The sequence below is a fragment of the Oncorhynchus mykiss genome, chromosome 8 (genome assembly GCF_057628025.1).
Source record: "Oncorhynchus mykiss isolate SJ-2025 chromosome 8, ASM5762802v1, whole genome shotgun sequence".
In the NCBI taxonomy this organism is placed as follows: domain Eukaryota; kingdom Metazoa; phylum Chordata; class Actinopteri; order Salmoniformes; family Salmonidae; genus Oncorhynchus; species Oncorhynchus mykiss.
The window spans coordinates 70696171-70709437 of record NC_143029.1 but is presented as its reverse complement, the minus strand read 5'-3'; the positions used below and the strand labels follow the sequence as shown (position 1 = coordinate 70709437).

General features: G+C 43.3%; 1 protein-coding gene across 2 annotated transcripts in view; it reads left to right on the top strand.

The window, feature by feature from the left end:
* Nucleotides 1–13267, top strand: part of LOC110530426 (solute carrier family 22 member 23) — an 83551-nt gene that overhangs the window by 59592 nt on the left and 10692 nt on the right. For both annotated transcript variants that reach the window (XM_021613484.3, XM_090182441.1), the window contains exons 6-9: nucleotides 335–437; nucleotides 1344–1582; nucleotides 2614–2646; nucleotides 4418–4541. In XM_021613484.3, the coding sequence (XP_021469159.3) occupies nucleotides 335–437; nucleotides 1344–1582; nucleotides 2614–2646; nucleotides 4418–4541 (499 nt within the window). The remainder of the gene's footprint in view (nucleotides 1–334; nucleotides 438–1343; nucleotides 1583–2613; nucleotides 2647–4417; nucleotides 4542–13267) is intronic.

The window sequence follows — 13267 nt, the reverse complement described above, 5'->3', positions numbered from 1 at the left end:
AAGTGGAGGTTTGTTTCCATAGCAACCCATTATATTTCAAAACATCCGTGCTCCATGTCGTGATCCGTGCTTCGCTGGGGCGTTGTCCTCTTTCATTTATCCATTCATTCACTCGTCTTCTTTTCCCCTAGTCACCCACTCCTTCCCCCGTCATACCTGTCTCCTAACAGGAAGAGATAAGTCACATGATGAAATGTTTTGGTATGAATCACATAGTGTGCAGCTGAAATTGTCCTTCCCTCACCTACCCCCATCATGTGGAATTAGATGAAGCCCTGTGGTTGACTGTACAACCTGGTATAAAGCCCTTTGTGACTTATTTTCATTGTTTCAGAGCTGCAGAACGCTCTTCACAAGAAACCCAAAAAGACATGTATCGTAAAGATGGTGGGGACAAGGAACCTGTGGAAAAACATTGTGGTCCTCTGTGTGAACTCGTAAGTATGTTCTTTGTGTGTCTGGCGGTGTGTGTCTGTGTGTGCGTGTGCATGTGTCCATGATGCAGCTGCCAGTAAGACGCCTCTGGGTGTTAAATGCGGTGGCCGGTGTTCCGTGATGATGGGACTATGGACCTGTCTGCTCGATGCAGCATCGACCGGCAGTGGCCCTCTGTGCTGTTGGCAGGCCTGTCCGTCCGTCCATCCGTCTCGCTGTCTCTGTCTGTCTGTGCTCTTAGCAGGCATGTCTGTTTGTCCATCCAGCCATTCATCTGTCTATCTATCTGCCTTCAGAATAAAGATTCACCACTTCCCTCACTCACCAATCATTATAGACAGGCTATTAGCTAATTCAGTGCCCTGACCAGTCTGTTGGTCTGCCTGTATGTCCATCTGTCTGTCTGTGTTCTTAGCAGGTCTGTCTCTCTCTGTCCGTTCGTCCGTCTGTTTGTCTGTCCATCTGTCTGTATGTCTGCCATATGGCCTAAAGAATAAAGCTTCACCTTCTCACTCACCTATCCCAGTAATTTATAGACACGCAGACAGACACAGCCCTGGCTATTTCAGTGCACGGTGCCCCTGAATCTAGTCTGACCATGAATTTTGCATGAGCTGTGTTCTTATGAGAGAACTGGAGATGAGCAGGAGAGGGTGTATGTGCGTGCTTTTAGCTTTGTTTCAGAGGAGACGAGAGGAGAGATTCATTTTCCTCTTCTTTCTTCACCCTCACTCTGTCTCGACTCATATCGTTTTTCTTTACCCTCTCTCCCATATCCCTCTCTATATTTCTGTCCTCTCTGTACACTTTCGTCTCCTCACTCCTTTTTCCCTCTCTTGCACCTTTCTCTCTTATCTTCATTCTCTCTCTCCTCATTCTCTCCCCTCCCTCTCTCTCCCTCTATCCAGACTGACTGGCTATGGCATCCACCACTGCTTTGCCCGCAGTATGATGGACCACCACGAGACCCACGAGTCCACCATGTTCCACAACTTCTACGCTGACTACTACACCATGGCGGGCATCGCCGTGGCTTCATGCATGGCACTGTGCCCGGCGGTGGGCCTAATGGGGAGGAGGGGAGGCCTGCTCATGTTCATGATCATCACTGCGCTGGCATCATTGCTGCAGCTTGGCCTGCTCAACTGTGGGTAGCCTACAGTGTTATACACATACTGTATTGTACACACGCTGTCACAAACTTGCTTGCACACACACACACACACACACACACACACACACTCACACACACAAATATACAAACACACAGGCATGCACATGCACACAAACACACTCACACATACACTGCAAGCACTCACACACAAATTATCATACAGTCTGTGCATTCTAGCTGCTCACCTTAACATCTACGGCACAAAGCCATACCTTGACCTCTACGGCACAAAGCCATACCTTGACCTCTACGGCACAAAGCCATACCTTGACCTCTACGGCACAAAGCCATACCTTGACCTCTACGGCACAAAGCCATACCTTGACCTCTACGGCACAAAGCCATACCATGACCTCTACGGCACAAAGCCATACCTTGACCTCTACGGCACAAAGCCATACCTTGACCTCTACGGCACAAAGCCATACCTTGACCTCTACGGCACGGTTTCATTCTATCTCGTCCCTGCAACACTCACGTTGTGAGAGTAGCACGAGCTATCTGACCTTAGATTACATGTGGCATAGCATGTCATGTCTCCCCGCTAAAATGTCTCACTGTCACTTGCCAGCTGGTATATGTGGATCTTATCTAGTTGTATATAGTTTTATTATGAATGTGAATAGGTAGAGGTGAAACAGCCTTTTTAGTTAGCTATAGTTGTTTTGGAGTGGGGTTTAAATGTAGGTCAATGTGATGTGAAATCTGTCAGAGTATTTATTCTTTTTTTAAAGAGTCACTTATACGTTGCGTGAACAAATGTTTAACCTACAACTACAGGTACACATCAAACACATACACACACACGTGCGCACACAGAGCACACATCTTGTGTTGTTATTGATGTGGTGTAACTAGTGTGTTCTGTGACTGGAAAATTCACTTGTAGTACTGCATGGCTGTGTCTTCTTTTTGTGTCAACTATGCTGTGTGATGTATTAGATGATCATTTGATTACATATTAACCTGTGTATGTTTCCCTCTCTCTCCCTTGGCTCCTGTAGTGCTGGGGAAATACAGTGTCCATCTGAATATAGGTACAGTACAACCATCGGTTTGTCTCCTATTCATTCTAGTGGGAACTAAGCCAATGTTTCCCTTGTTGCTGTTGCTCTGTCCTAGAATCTGAACTAATCAATACCCCATCATTCTGGCTCATAACTGTTTATCATGTTTACCGAATTATATTCAGCTTACTGGAAATACTTTAACTGCTTGATAAAGAACCAAGAAGGTCCTGGGCAGATGGGAGAATTCTGCAGTAAATTGATAACCAATTTACCATCCTAAATGTGGTTCAAGCTGTTAGAAACACATTATGATAGAAGCAGATGTCCTCAGCATGATTTGTTTGATATGATTAGACAAAGATTGGAGGAACTGACATCTGTATAAGATTGAAGAACACTAAGAAAATGTCAGCATTATAAACCAACAGTACTAAAATCAGGGCTTTAAATGTTGCAATGAGTTTGTTGCACAATGCTGGTGGTTCCAGGCAAAGGTTGATTTTTCACCTCAACCTAAATACTGTGACTTTTCCTCGCTCTCCCTTCCTCCCAATCACTCCCACTCTCTTTCCCACCCACTCTCTAAAAACACAAACTCATTGCACAGTTCAGTCAGGTCGCGATAGCCCAAACCGTGACGTGCGATTTCTGTTTGACAACTACGACGAGTGACAGTTCAGAGGCACCATGTGACTGGCTCAGTACTGTAGGCATCAGTGAATAAATAAATATCTCAAGGACTAGCTAGCTGCGTTCTGTTTACTGCATAAATACACATTCAGATCCAGCTTGCTTGTCCTTCACAGTGAAACGCCACAACAGACACATGAAACCAGCAGTTGTACAACCTTAGAGGCTAGTACACATTATACCTGGTATGAAATACATTATGCCGTATCACCATCATTCATCTGAGCTGCTTTTCATCTTGCTTGGTCTTCCTGTATTCAAATAAGAGTAACTTCTTCTTAATTATATTTTTCATTAGAGGTGGAATTACCAGTCTTCCTGTCTGTGTTCTACTCCCTGATCCTCCTTTGTCTCATTGACCCTAACTAACCTCTAGCCCTCTTCTTCCCCTGTGTATTTATCTCTCTTATGGTCTCTCCATGTTCTCTATCCCTAATCTTCCACCTGGAAGCAAACTGGGCCTGGCCTGTTGTCAGACAGCCAGAGGATTAGAGATTAGAGAGGAGCAGCAAACTGACCAGCCTCGGATGATCCTCTTTGGGCAACTTAAACATCTTAAATTTAGACACCAAACCGATCCGAGACCAGCCAGAGATGATCCTCTTTGGGCAACTGAAACATGTTTAATTTAAGACACCAAACTGACTTGAGACAAGCCTCGGATGATGCAATTTAAACATGCCTCATATACTGTATACACGTCATGGGAATGATGTAACCATCTACATATGTTATTTATAAACCTATAGTTTTATGTCAAGATGGCAGGAAATGTGTTGTTGAAGTATTAGGATCATCCTTCAACAACACCCTGCTCTTAGGAGAAAGCATAGGTACTTTTCTAGCTCAGTGCAATGAGCATTCTTTTAAGAGAGTCATTCATCTATCAGGGTTAGATATAGAATTTTCCTTTGAGCTTATCTCACCTTTCTACATTAGAATGTATTCTCTCTGTATATTGGCTGGATAATGGTTATGTTTGTTTGCTTTCTAAACAGAGTGCTCATATACACTAATCTCACTTTAATAATTTAGGCTGAATCATTTTAATAATTTAGGCTGAATCGTGTTTAATGGCTGACTCGTGTTTTGTCTTCTTTCTGTGCAGAGAGCTCGGATACACTTAATAAGAACTTCTCCATCGCCTTTTCCATCATCGGCATGTTCTCCTCCCACGCTGTCAGCAACCTGAGCATATTCTTCTGCGCTGAGATCACCCCCACCGTCATCAGGTGAGCCCACCCACACAGTGGGACCGGACCACTGGAGCGTACCACTGAGGGGGGTTGAGGGATAGGATTCAGAGGGACTGTGAGGATATGTTCAGGCCAGGGTTGAGGAGAAACCTTGTTTTAGGCCTCATGGGAATTGAAAACAGGGTTTCATTTTATTCCCCTTTTATTCAGAGACGGCTTGAGTAAAATGTCTGGTTCAGTTTATAACATTTTACAGAACATTCACTCTGTCAAGCAATGTAAATATACTGTCTACAAATCTGGAATTGAAGAAAGATTGAAGAAGAAAATACCCTGTGTTTTATGATGCTCATTATCCAAATATAACATAGTCTTAGTCTTTTGATTGCAATAGAGAGGTTAATGACTTCAGGTTGCTCTGACCTGCTAGGATATCACCAGGATATTACAACCCTGCTGTTAGCACAGCACTCCCACCATATTGTGTGATCATGGACCTCTACTTACATGCCCCCATCTATAACATAGTAAGGGTGTAGTTCTATATCCACATATTGTTTGAATTAGCCTTTCCCTCTCTGTACAAACTACGACACAGCTTTGGATCTCATGATGTTGTGTTGTATTATGTAAGGTATGGTGCACTGTACTGCCTCGAGTGACTGCGGAGCACCACCTGGTGGCCAGTCACAGACCAGAAAGGAGAGAAATGATGGTCCTGCATTGGCAGGATTCTCTTAAAATCAAATCAAATTTTATTTGTCACATGCACCGATTACAACGGGTGTAGTCTATACCGTGAAATGCTTGGTTACGAGCCCTTCCCAACAATGCAGAGTGAAAAACTAAACAAATACAAGTAATAGTAACACATGAATGAAGCTATATCCAGGGAGTATCGGTACCAGAGGAATGTGCAGGGATATGAGGTAATTGAGGTAGATATTTACATGAATGCAGTGTAAAGTGACTAATAATTGTAATAATAAGAATAAAATAAAGAACAGAGTAGCAGCAGAAAGTATTCACACCCTGTGAGTTGTTCCACATTTTGTTTTGTAACAGCCTTAATTCAAAATGGATTAAATTGAGATTTTGTGTCACTGGCCTACGCAAAATAATACCCCATAATGTCAAAGTGGAATAATGTTTTTAGACATTTTTACAAATAAATTACAAATGAAAAGCTGAAATGTCTTGAGTCAAGAAATGTTCAACCCGTTTGTTATGGCAAGCCTACATAAGAGTGAAAATGTGCTTAAAACTTCTTAAGGCTAGGGGGCGGTATTTTGACATCCGGATGAAAAGCGTGCCCAAAGTAAACTGCCTGCTACTCAGGCCCAGAAGCTAGGATTGGCATATTATTAGTAGATTTGGATAGAAAGCACTCTGAAGTTTCTAAAACTGTTTGAATAATGTCTGTGAGTATAACAGAACTGTTTTGGCAGGCGAAATTCTGAGCACAATCCATCCAGGGAAAAAATGTTTTGAGGTCAATGTGTTTTCTATTAGTTTTCTATGCATATCCCTGCACTATTTTTAATAGGAATTTGCTTGCAGTTCCTATGGCTTCCACAAGATGTCAACAGTCTTTAGAAATTGGTTGATGTTTATCTTTTGAGAAATTAAGAAGTAGCCCTGTTATTTCCATGTGTCACTCAGAGGGACTCAAGTCTTTTGGCGCGCACGACCTGGAATGTGCTTCACTTTGTTTTCGTCCGGTATTGAACACAGTTTATCCCGTCTTAAATTTGATTGATTATTTACGTTTTAGGATACCTAAGGTTGGATTAGGAAAGTTGTTTGAAATGTTTGGACCAAGTTTACAGGTAACTTACAGTGCCGTGCGAAAGTATTCGGCCCCCTTGAACTTTGCGACCTTTTGCCACATTTCAGGCTTCAAACATAAAGATATAAAACTGTATTTTTTTGTGAAGAATCAACAACAAGTGGGACACAATCATGAAGTGGAACGACATTTATTGGATATTTCAAACTTTTTTAACAAATCAAAAACTGAAAAATTGGGCGTGCAAAATTATTCAGCCCCCTTAAGTTAATACTTTGTAGCGCCACCTTTTGCTGCGATTACAGCTGTAAGTCGCTTGGGGTATGTCTCTATCAGTTTTGCACATCGAGAGACTGACATTTTTTCCCATTCCTCCTTGCAAAACAGCTCGAGCTCAGTGAGGTTGGATGGAGAGCATTTGTGAACAGCAGTTTTCAGTTCTTTCCACAGATTCTCGATTGGATTCAGGTCTGGACTTTGACTTGGCCATTCTAACACCTGGATATGTTTATTTTTGAACCATTCCATGTAGATTTTGCTTTATGTTTTGGATCATTGTCTTGTTGGAAGACAAATCTCCGTCCCAGTCTCAGGTCTTTTGCAGACTCCATCAGGTTTTCTTCCAGAATGGTCCTGCATTTGGCTCCATCCATCTTCCCATCAATTTTAACCATCTTCCCTGTCCCTGTTGAAGAAAAGCAGGCCCAAACCATGATGCTGCCACCACCATGTTTGACAGTGGGGATGGTGTGTTCAGCTGTGTTGCTTTTACGCCAAACATAACGTTTTGCATTGTTGCCAAAAAGTTAAATTTTGGTTTCATCTGACCAGAGCACCTTCTTCCACATGTTTGGTGTGTCTCCCAGGTGGCTTGTGGCAAACTTTAAACAACAATTTTTATGGATATCTTTAAGAAATGGCTTTCTTCTTGCAACTCTTCCATAAAGGCCAGATTTGTGCACTATACGACTGATTGTTGTCCTATGGACAGTCTCCCACCTCAGCTGTAGATCTCTGCAGTTCATCCAGAGTGATCATGGGCCTCTTGGCTGCATCTCTGATCAGTCTTCTCCTTGTATGAGCTGAAAGTTTAGAGGGACGGCCAGGTCTTGGTAGATTTGCAGTGGTCTGATACTCCTTCCATTTCAATATTATCGCTTGCACAGTGCTCCTTGGGATGTTTAAAGCTTGGGAAATATTTTTGTATCCAAATCCGGCTTTAAACTTCTTCACAACAGTATCTCAGACCTGCCTGGTGTGTTCCTTGTTCTTCATGATGCTCTCTGCGCTTTTAACGGACCTCTGAGACTATCACAGTGCAGGTGCATTTATACGGAGACTTGATTACACACAGGTGGATTGTATTTATCATCATTAGTCATTTAGGTCAACATTGGATCATTCAGAGATCCTCACTGAACTTCTGGAGAGAGTTTGCTGCACTGAAAGTAAAGGGGCTGAATAATTTTGCACGCCCAATTTTTCAGTTTTTGATTTGTTAAAAAAGTTTGAAATATCCAATAAATGTCGTTCCACTTCATGATTGTGTCCCACTTGTTGTTGATTCTTCACAAAAAAATACAGTTTTATATCTTTATGTTTGAAGCCTGAAATGTGGCAAAAGGTCGCAAAGTTCAAGGGGGCCGAATACTTTCGCAAGGCACTGTATTAGATACTTCGTAGGCATGTTGGGCGAGTTGAAACCGGTGTATTTCTGAATGGACATTTTGGGGATATCTTCAAGATCTTCAAAGGTGAGGCATGAATTATATCGTTATTTCTGATTATTGTGTCGCACCTGGCTGGTTGAAATAGGATTTTCATATGTTTGTATGCGGGGTGCTGTCCTCAGATAATCACATGGTCTGCTTTTGCCGTAAAGCCTTTTTGAAATCTGACACTGTGGCTGGATTAACAAGAAGTTAAGCTGTATTTTGATTTTTAACACTTGTATGTTTAATGAATTCTTATTATGAGTATTTCTGTTTTTGAATTTGGTGCTGCAATTTCACTGGATGTTGTCAAATCAATCCTGTTAATGATATCCAAGCTGGAATGGGGGTGAAGGGATCCCTAAGAGGTTTTTAACAAGTCACATAATACGTTTCATGGACTCTGTGTGCAATTATAGTGTTTAACATGATTTTTGAATGACTACCGTGTATTTTTACCACACACATACAATTTTCTGTAAGGTCTCTTAATCGAGCAGTGAATTTCAAACACAGATTCAACCACAAAGACCAGGGAGGTTTTCCAATGCCTCGCAAAGAAGGGTAGATGAGTAAAAACATCCGACATTGAATATCCCACATCGAAGATAGACATCCTTCATAACTCAGTTGCCAGAGAGGAAGGAAACCGCTCAGGGATTTCACCATGAGGCCAATGGTGACTTTAAAAAAGTTTAACACTAGAACCGCCATAGGCCAATGGCCACTGAAGTTTGATTTTGTAAATAAATCAAATCTGCCCCAAAACATTGCTATGTCCTGCCCATTTCTTTAACTTTTCCTACATGTTTGTATTATATCAGAATTTTGAAAACACAAAAGTATTTAGAGCCCTTTTACTTGTTTTATTTCCACACTTCCTAACTTAACCCACCTAGACAATGTGCTGTAGGACGTTGGTACCCAGCCAGGCACTAATGCGTCTCTCTCTCTCCTCACGGAATGAATGACAAATGGATAAATGGGCAATACGTGTGTACCATACTTCACAATTGATTTGAAATTAGGCCTAACTGAATGAGGAGGTTGATTTAATTTAGAAAGACACTAGTGTAATGATGAGTTTGTGTTATGCCGCTCGCCTTGATACCATTCTCTTTTAAGTTCTCTTTAAAAAAAATAAGCTGTAAAGGAAAACTAAAACATGCTACATGTTGCAGTAGGCCTTTCAAATAATGCAAAACATTTCATTGACTCTATACAGCAAGCAAATGATGCCATCCCCCACTAAATGAATGACCATTGGATGGATGGAATTACTTCACAATCAAATTTAAATTAGGCCTGACTGAATGATGAGGGTGAAGATGTTGATTTTATTTAGAACAACAATAGTGTAATGATGAGATTGTGTAATAGGAATTAGCCTATAGACAAGATTAAATTGACAAGTGACAATATTAGGCCTATCAATTGTCAAATTGTACAAGCAGAGAGGGGTGTAACTTGTAATTTACAAATGCATGGAAAGGTGCATCACTTTTTCAAATCCTTCAGAATCACATGCAGGTAAAACACATTTATTTATATATAATATCAGGAAGAGCAAATTCTGCAGTTTCTATTACACTTACCTTTGTCAAATAACTCTCATAATTCAAGAGGTGCAGCTCTATTTCCAAATGTTACTTTTTCCAAGAATATCCGTACTGTCAATGCATTCAGCACATGACCACTAGTGCAGCAGCAATGCTCTGTCTACTAAGTAAAAACTAGTAACCTAATCATCTTCAAATTAAAATATGAAATGTATCCTTTACAATTGTTCATGTACTGGTGCTTTTGTTTAGGAATACAGCAAATTATTTCACCTGTGCATCTGGCTGGTTATAGTATTATCTTTTTTGTTCTACTTTGTCAAAATAAGCTTTAACTGGACTTTATTAGTTACTGCTGTATAACTGTATTACTAATTGAATCTACAGATACAGTTGATCAAATGGATTAAACTGTAATGTTTTTATTGTAAGGGAAATGAAAATAGGCTGGAGGTCTTGTGTTTTTTCTGGACTTTGAAGAATTATACAAACCATTTCTAGCTTTTCCACAAATATGTCTTAATGCAATTAATCCTTTACAATAGTTGATGTACTATTTATCAAGGGTTGGTGCTTATGTCTTTGCACCTTGTGGGTTGATATGGATCTGATGCATATGCTAAAGAAGACGCCCATCAACGTTGTCTAGCGGGTTAATAGATGTGATAGGAGAAAACTGAGGAAGGATCAACAACATTGTTGTTCAGGACTACCTGGCATGATTACTCCTTGCTGTCCCCAGTCCACCTGGCCGTGCTGCTGCTCCAGTTTCAACTTTTCTGCTTGCGGCTATGAAATCCTGACCTGCTCCACTCACTAGACCTGTTCATATTTAGGTAGGTTGTTTCCCCACCTGCATTTGTGGGATATTATTTTGTGCATGTGCACCACGTAGTCACATGTCATTGTTAGTCTATTGATTTATTGTTTTGTTTTTGCTAAATTTCACTTCATAATAAATATGAAATGTGGAACTCAACATCCGCTGCGCCTTGGTCCGTCTCTATCGTGACAGAATATCCCACCAACAAAGGACCAAGCAGCGTGAACATGATGTAAGGACGTTTTGGACTTGGGAGGATGCAAAACATTTCCTTGGCGGCAGACGGAAGGAAAAAATAGAGGACAGCGACAAACCCAGGATTCGCGCCCACAGAAAGCCCAAGGACAACCCCAATAAAAAAAATTGTGGGGGGAGGCACGAGGGATGGTCGGCAGATCTAGCGGTCGAGCAGCAAAGAGTGCCAGAGCCTGTGTGGGAGTCGATAGAGGTATTTAATGAGAGATACCGGAGAGAGGTTCTGGCAAGGAGTATGTTGCAGCGCAGGCGCGGTACCATCTGTGCCTGCTCCCTGCACTCGCAAGAGCCACTCTGAAGAGCCAGAGACTGTCAGGGAGGCAATGGGGAAGTTGGGAGAGAGATGAGAGAGATGTTGTGCAAGTGTGTTCTGCTCAACATCCGACCAGAGGATCCGGTTCGCAGTCTGGTGCAACTTGGGCCGGCTCCACACTTCTGGCCTCCAGAGCGCCTCCCCAGTCAGGTGCGTCCTGTGTCTCCTCCTCGCACTCGCCCTGAAGTATGTGTCCCCAGTCCGATACATCCTGTGCCTGCTCCCCGCACTCGCTCTGAGTTGCGTGTCACCAGTCCAGTTCCACCTGTGCCGGCTCCACGCACCAGACTTCCAGTGTGCCTCCCCAGTCCGGTACGTCCTGTGCCTACTCCCCGCACTTGACCTGAAGTGCGTGTCACCAGTCCGGTGCCACCTGTGCTGGCTCCACACACCAGGCCTCCAGTGCCCCTTCCCAGTCCGGTACGTCCTGTATCTGCTCCACTCAATAGGCCTCCAGTGCCCCTTCCCAGTCCGGTACGTCCTGCATCTGCTCCACTCAATAGGCCTCCAGTGCGCATTCACAGTCCAGAGCTTCCGGCGACGGTTCATAGTCCAGAGCTTCTGGCGACGGTTCCCAGTCCAGAGCTTCTGGCGACGGTTCATAGTCCAGAGCTTCTGGCGACGGTTCATAGTCCAGAGCTTCCGGCGACGGTTCCCAGTCCAGAGCTTTCGGTGATGATTCCCAGGCCAGAGCTTCCGGCGATGATTCCCAGTCCAGAGCTTCCGCCGACGGTTCCCAGTCCAGAGCTTCCGGCGACGGTTCCCAGTCCAGAGCTTCCGCCGACGGTTCCCAGTCTAGAGCTTCAACAACGATTCCCAGTCCAGAGCTTCCAGCGATGGTTCACAGTCCGGAACCTCCTACGACGGTCCACAGTCCGGAACCTCCTGCGACGGTCCACAGACCGGAACCTCCTACGACGGTACACAGTCCAGAACCTCCTACGACGGTCCACAGTCCGGAACCTCCTGCGACGGTCCACAGTCCGGAACCTCCTACGACGGTCCACAGTCCAGAACCTCCTGTGACGGTCCATAGTCCCAATCCAGGGCAGGAGCCTTCCTCTGCGCTGGTGCCCAGTCCAGGCATGGTGTCCATTCCCGCTCCATGGCAGGAGTCTTCCTCTGCACTGGTGCCCAGTCCAGACACGGTGCCCAGTCCAGGCATGGCGTCCAGTCCCGCTCCAAGGCCGGAGCCTTCCTCTGTGCCGGTGCCCAGTCCAGGCACGGCGTTCAGCCCGGCGCCATGGCCGGATCCGGGGTCTGGGCGGGGGCTACAACCTGCACTGGAGCCGCCACTGACACTAATCACCCCCCCTACCCTCCCCATTTGGTGTCAGGTTTTGCATCCGGAGTCCGCACCTTTAGGGGGGGGGGGGTACTGTCACATCCTGACCATAGAGAGCCCTTAGTTCTCTATGGTGTAGTAGGTCAGGGCGTGACTAGGGGGTGATCTAGTATAGATATTTCTATGTGGGTGCTAATATGGTTCCCAATTAGAGGCAGCTGTTTATCGTTGCCTCTGATTGGGTATCATATTTAGGTAGGTTGTTTCCCCACCTGTATTTGTGGGATATTATTTTGTGTTTTGTGCATGTGCACCAAGTAGTCACATTTCGTTAGTCGTTAGTCTATTGATTGATTGTTTTATTTTTGCTAAGTTTCACTTTATAATAAATATGTGGAACTCAACATCCACTGCGCCATGGTCTGTCTCTCCACAAGTACGTGACAGCACAGAAAAAATCTGAGGAAAACCTGATTCAGTCTGCTTTCCAACAGACACTGGAAGACAAATGCACCTTTCCGCAGGACAATAACCTAAAACACGAGGCCAAATATACACTACAGTTGTTTACTAGGGCAACATTGAATGTTCCTGAGTGGCGTAGTTACAGTTTTGACTTAAATCAAATTGAAAATATATGGCAAGACTTGAATCTGCCACTCTATCAATGATCAACAACTAATTTGACAGACTTAAACAAAAATGTAAAATAATAATAATAATAATGTGCAAATATTGTACTATCCAGGTGTGCATAGCTCTTAGGGACTTACCCAGAAAGACTCACAGCTGTATTCGCTGCCTAAGGTGATTGTAACATATTGACTCTGGGGGGTGAATTCTTATGTAAATTAGATTTTAGTATTTCATTTTCAATACATTTGCGAAAATGTATAAAAACATGTTTTCACATTGTCATTATGGGATATTGTATGTAGATGTGTGAGACAAAAAAATACATTTGATCCATTTTGAATTCAGGCTGTAACAACAAAATGTAGAATAAGACATATAGGTATGAATACT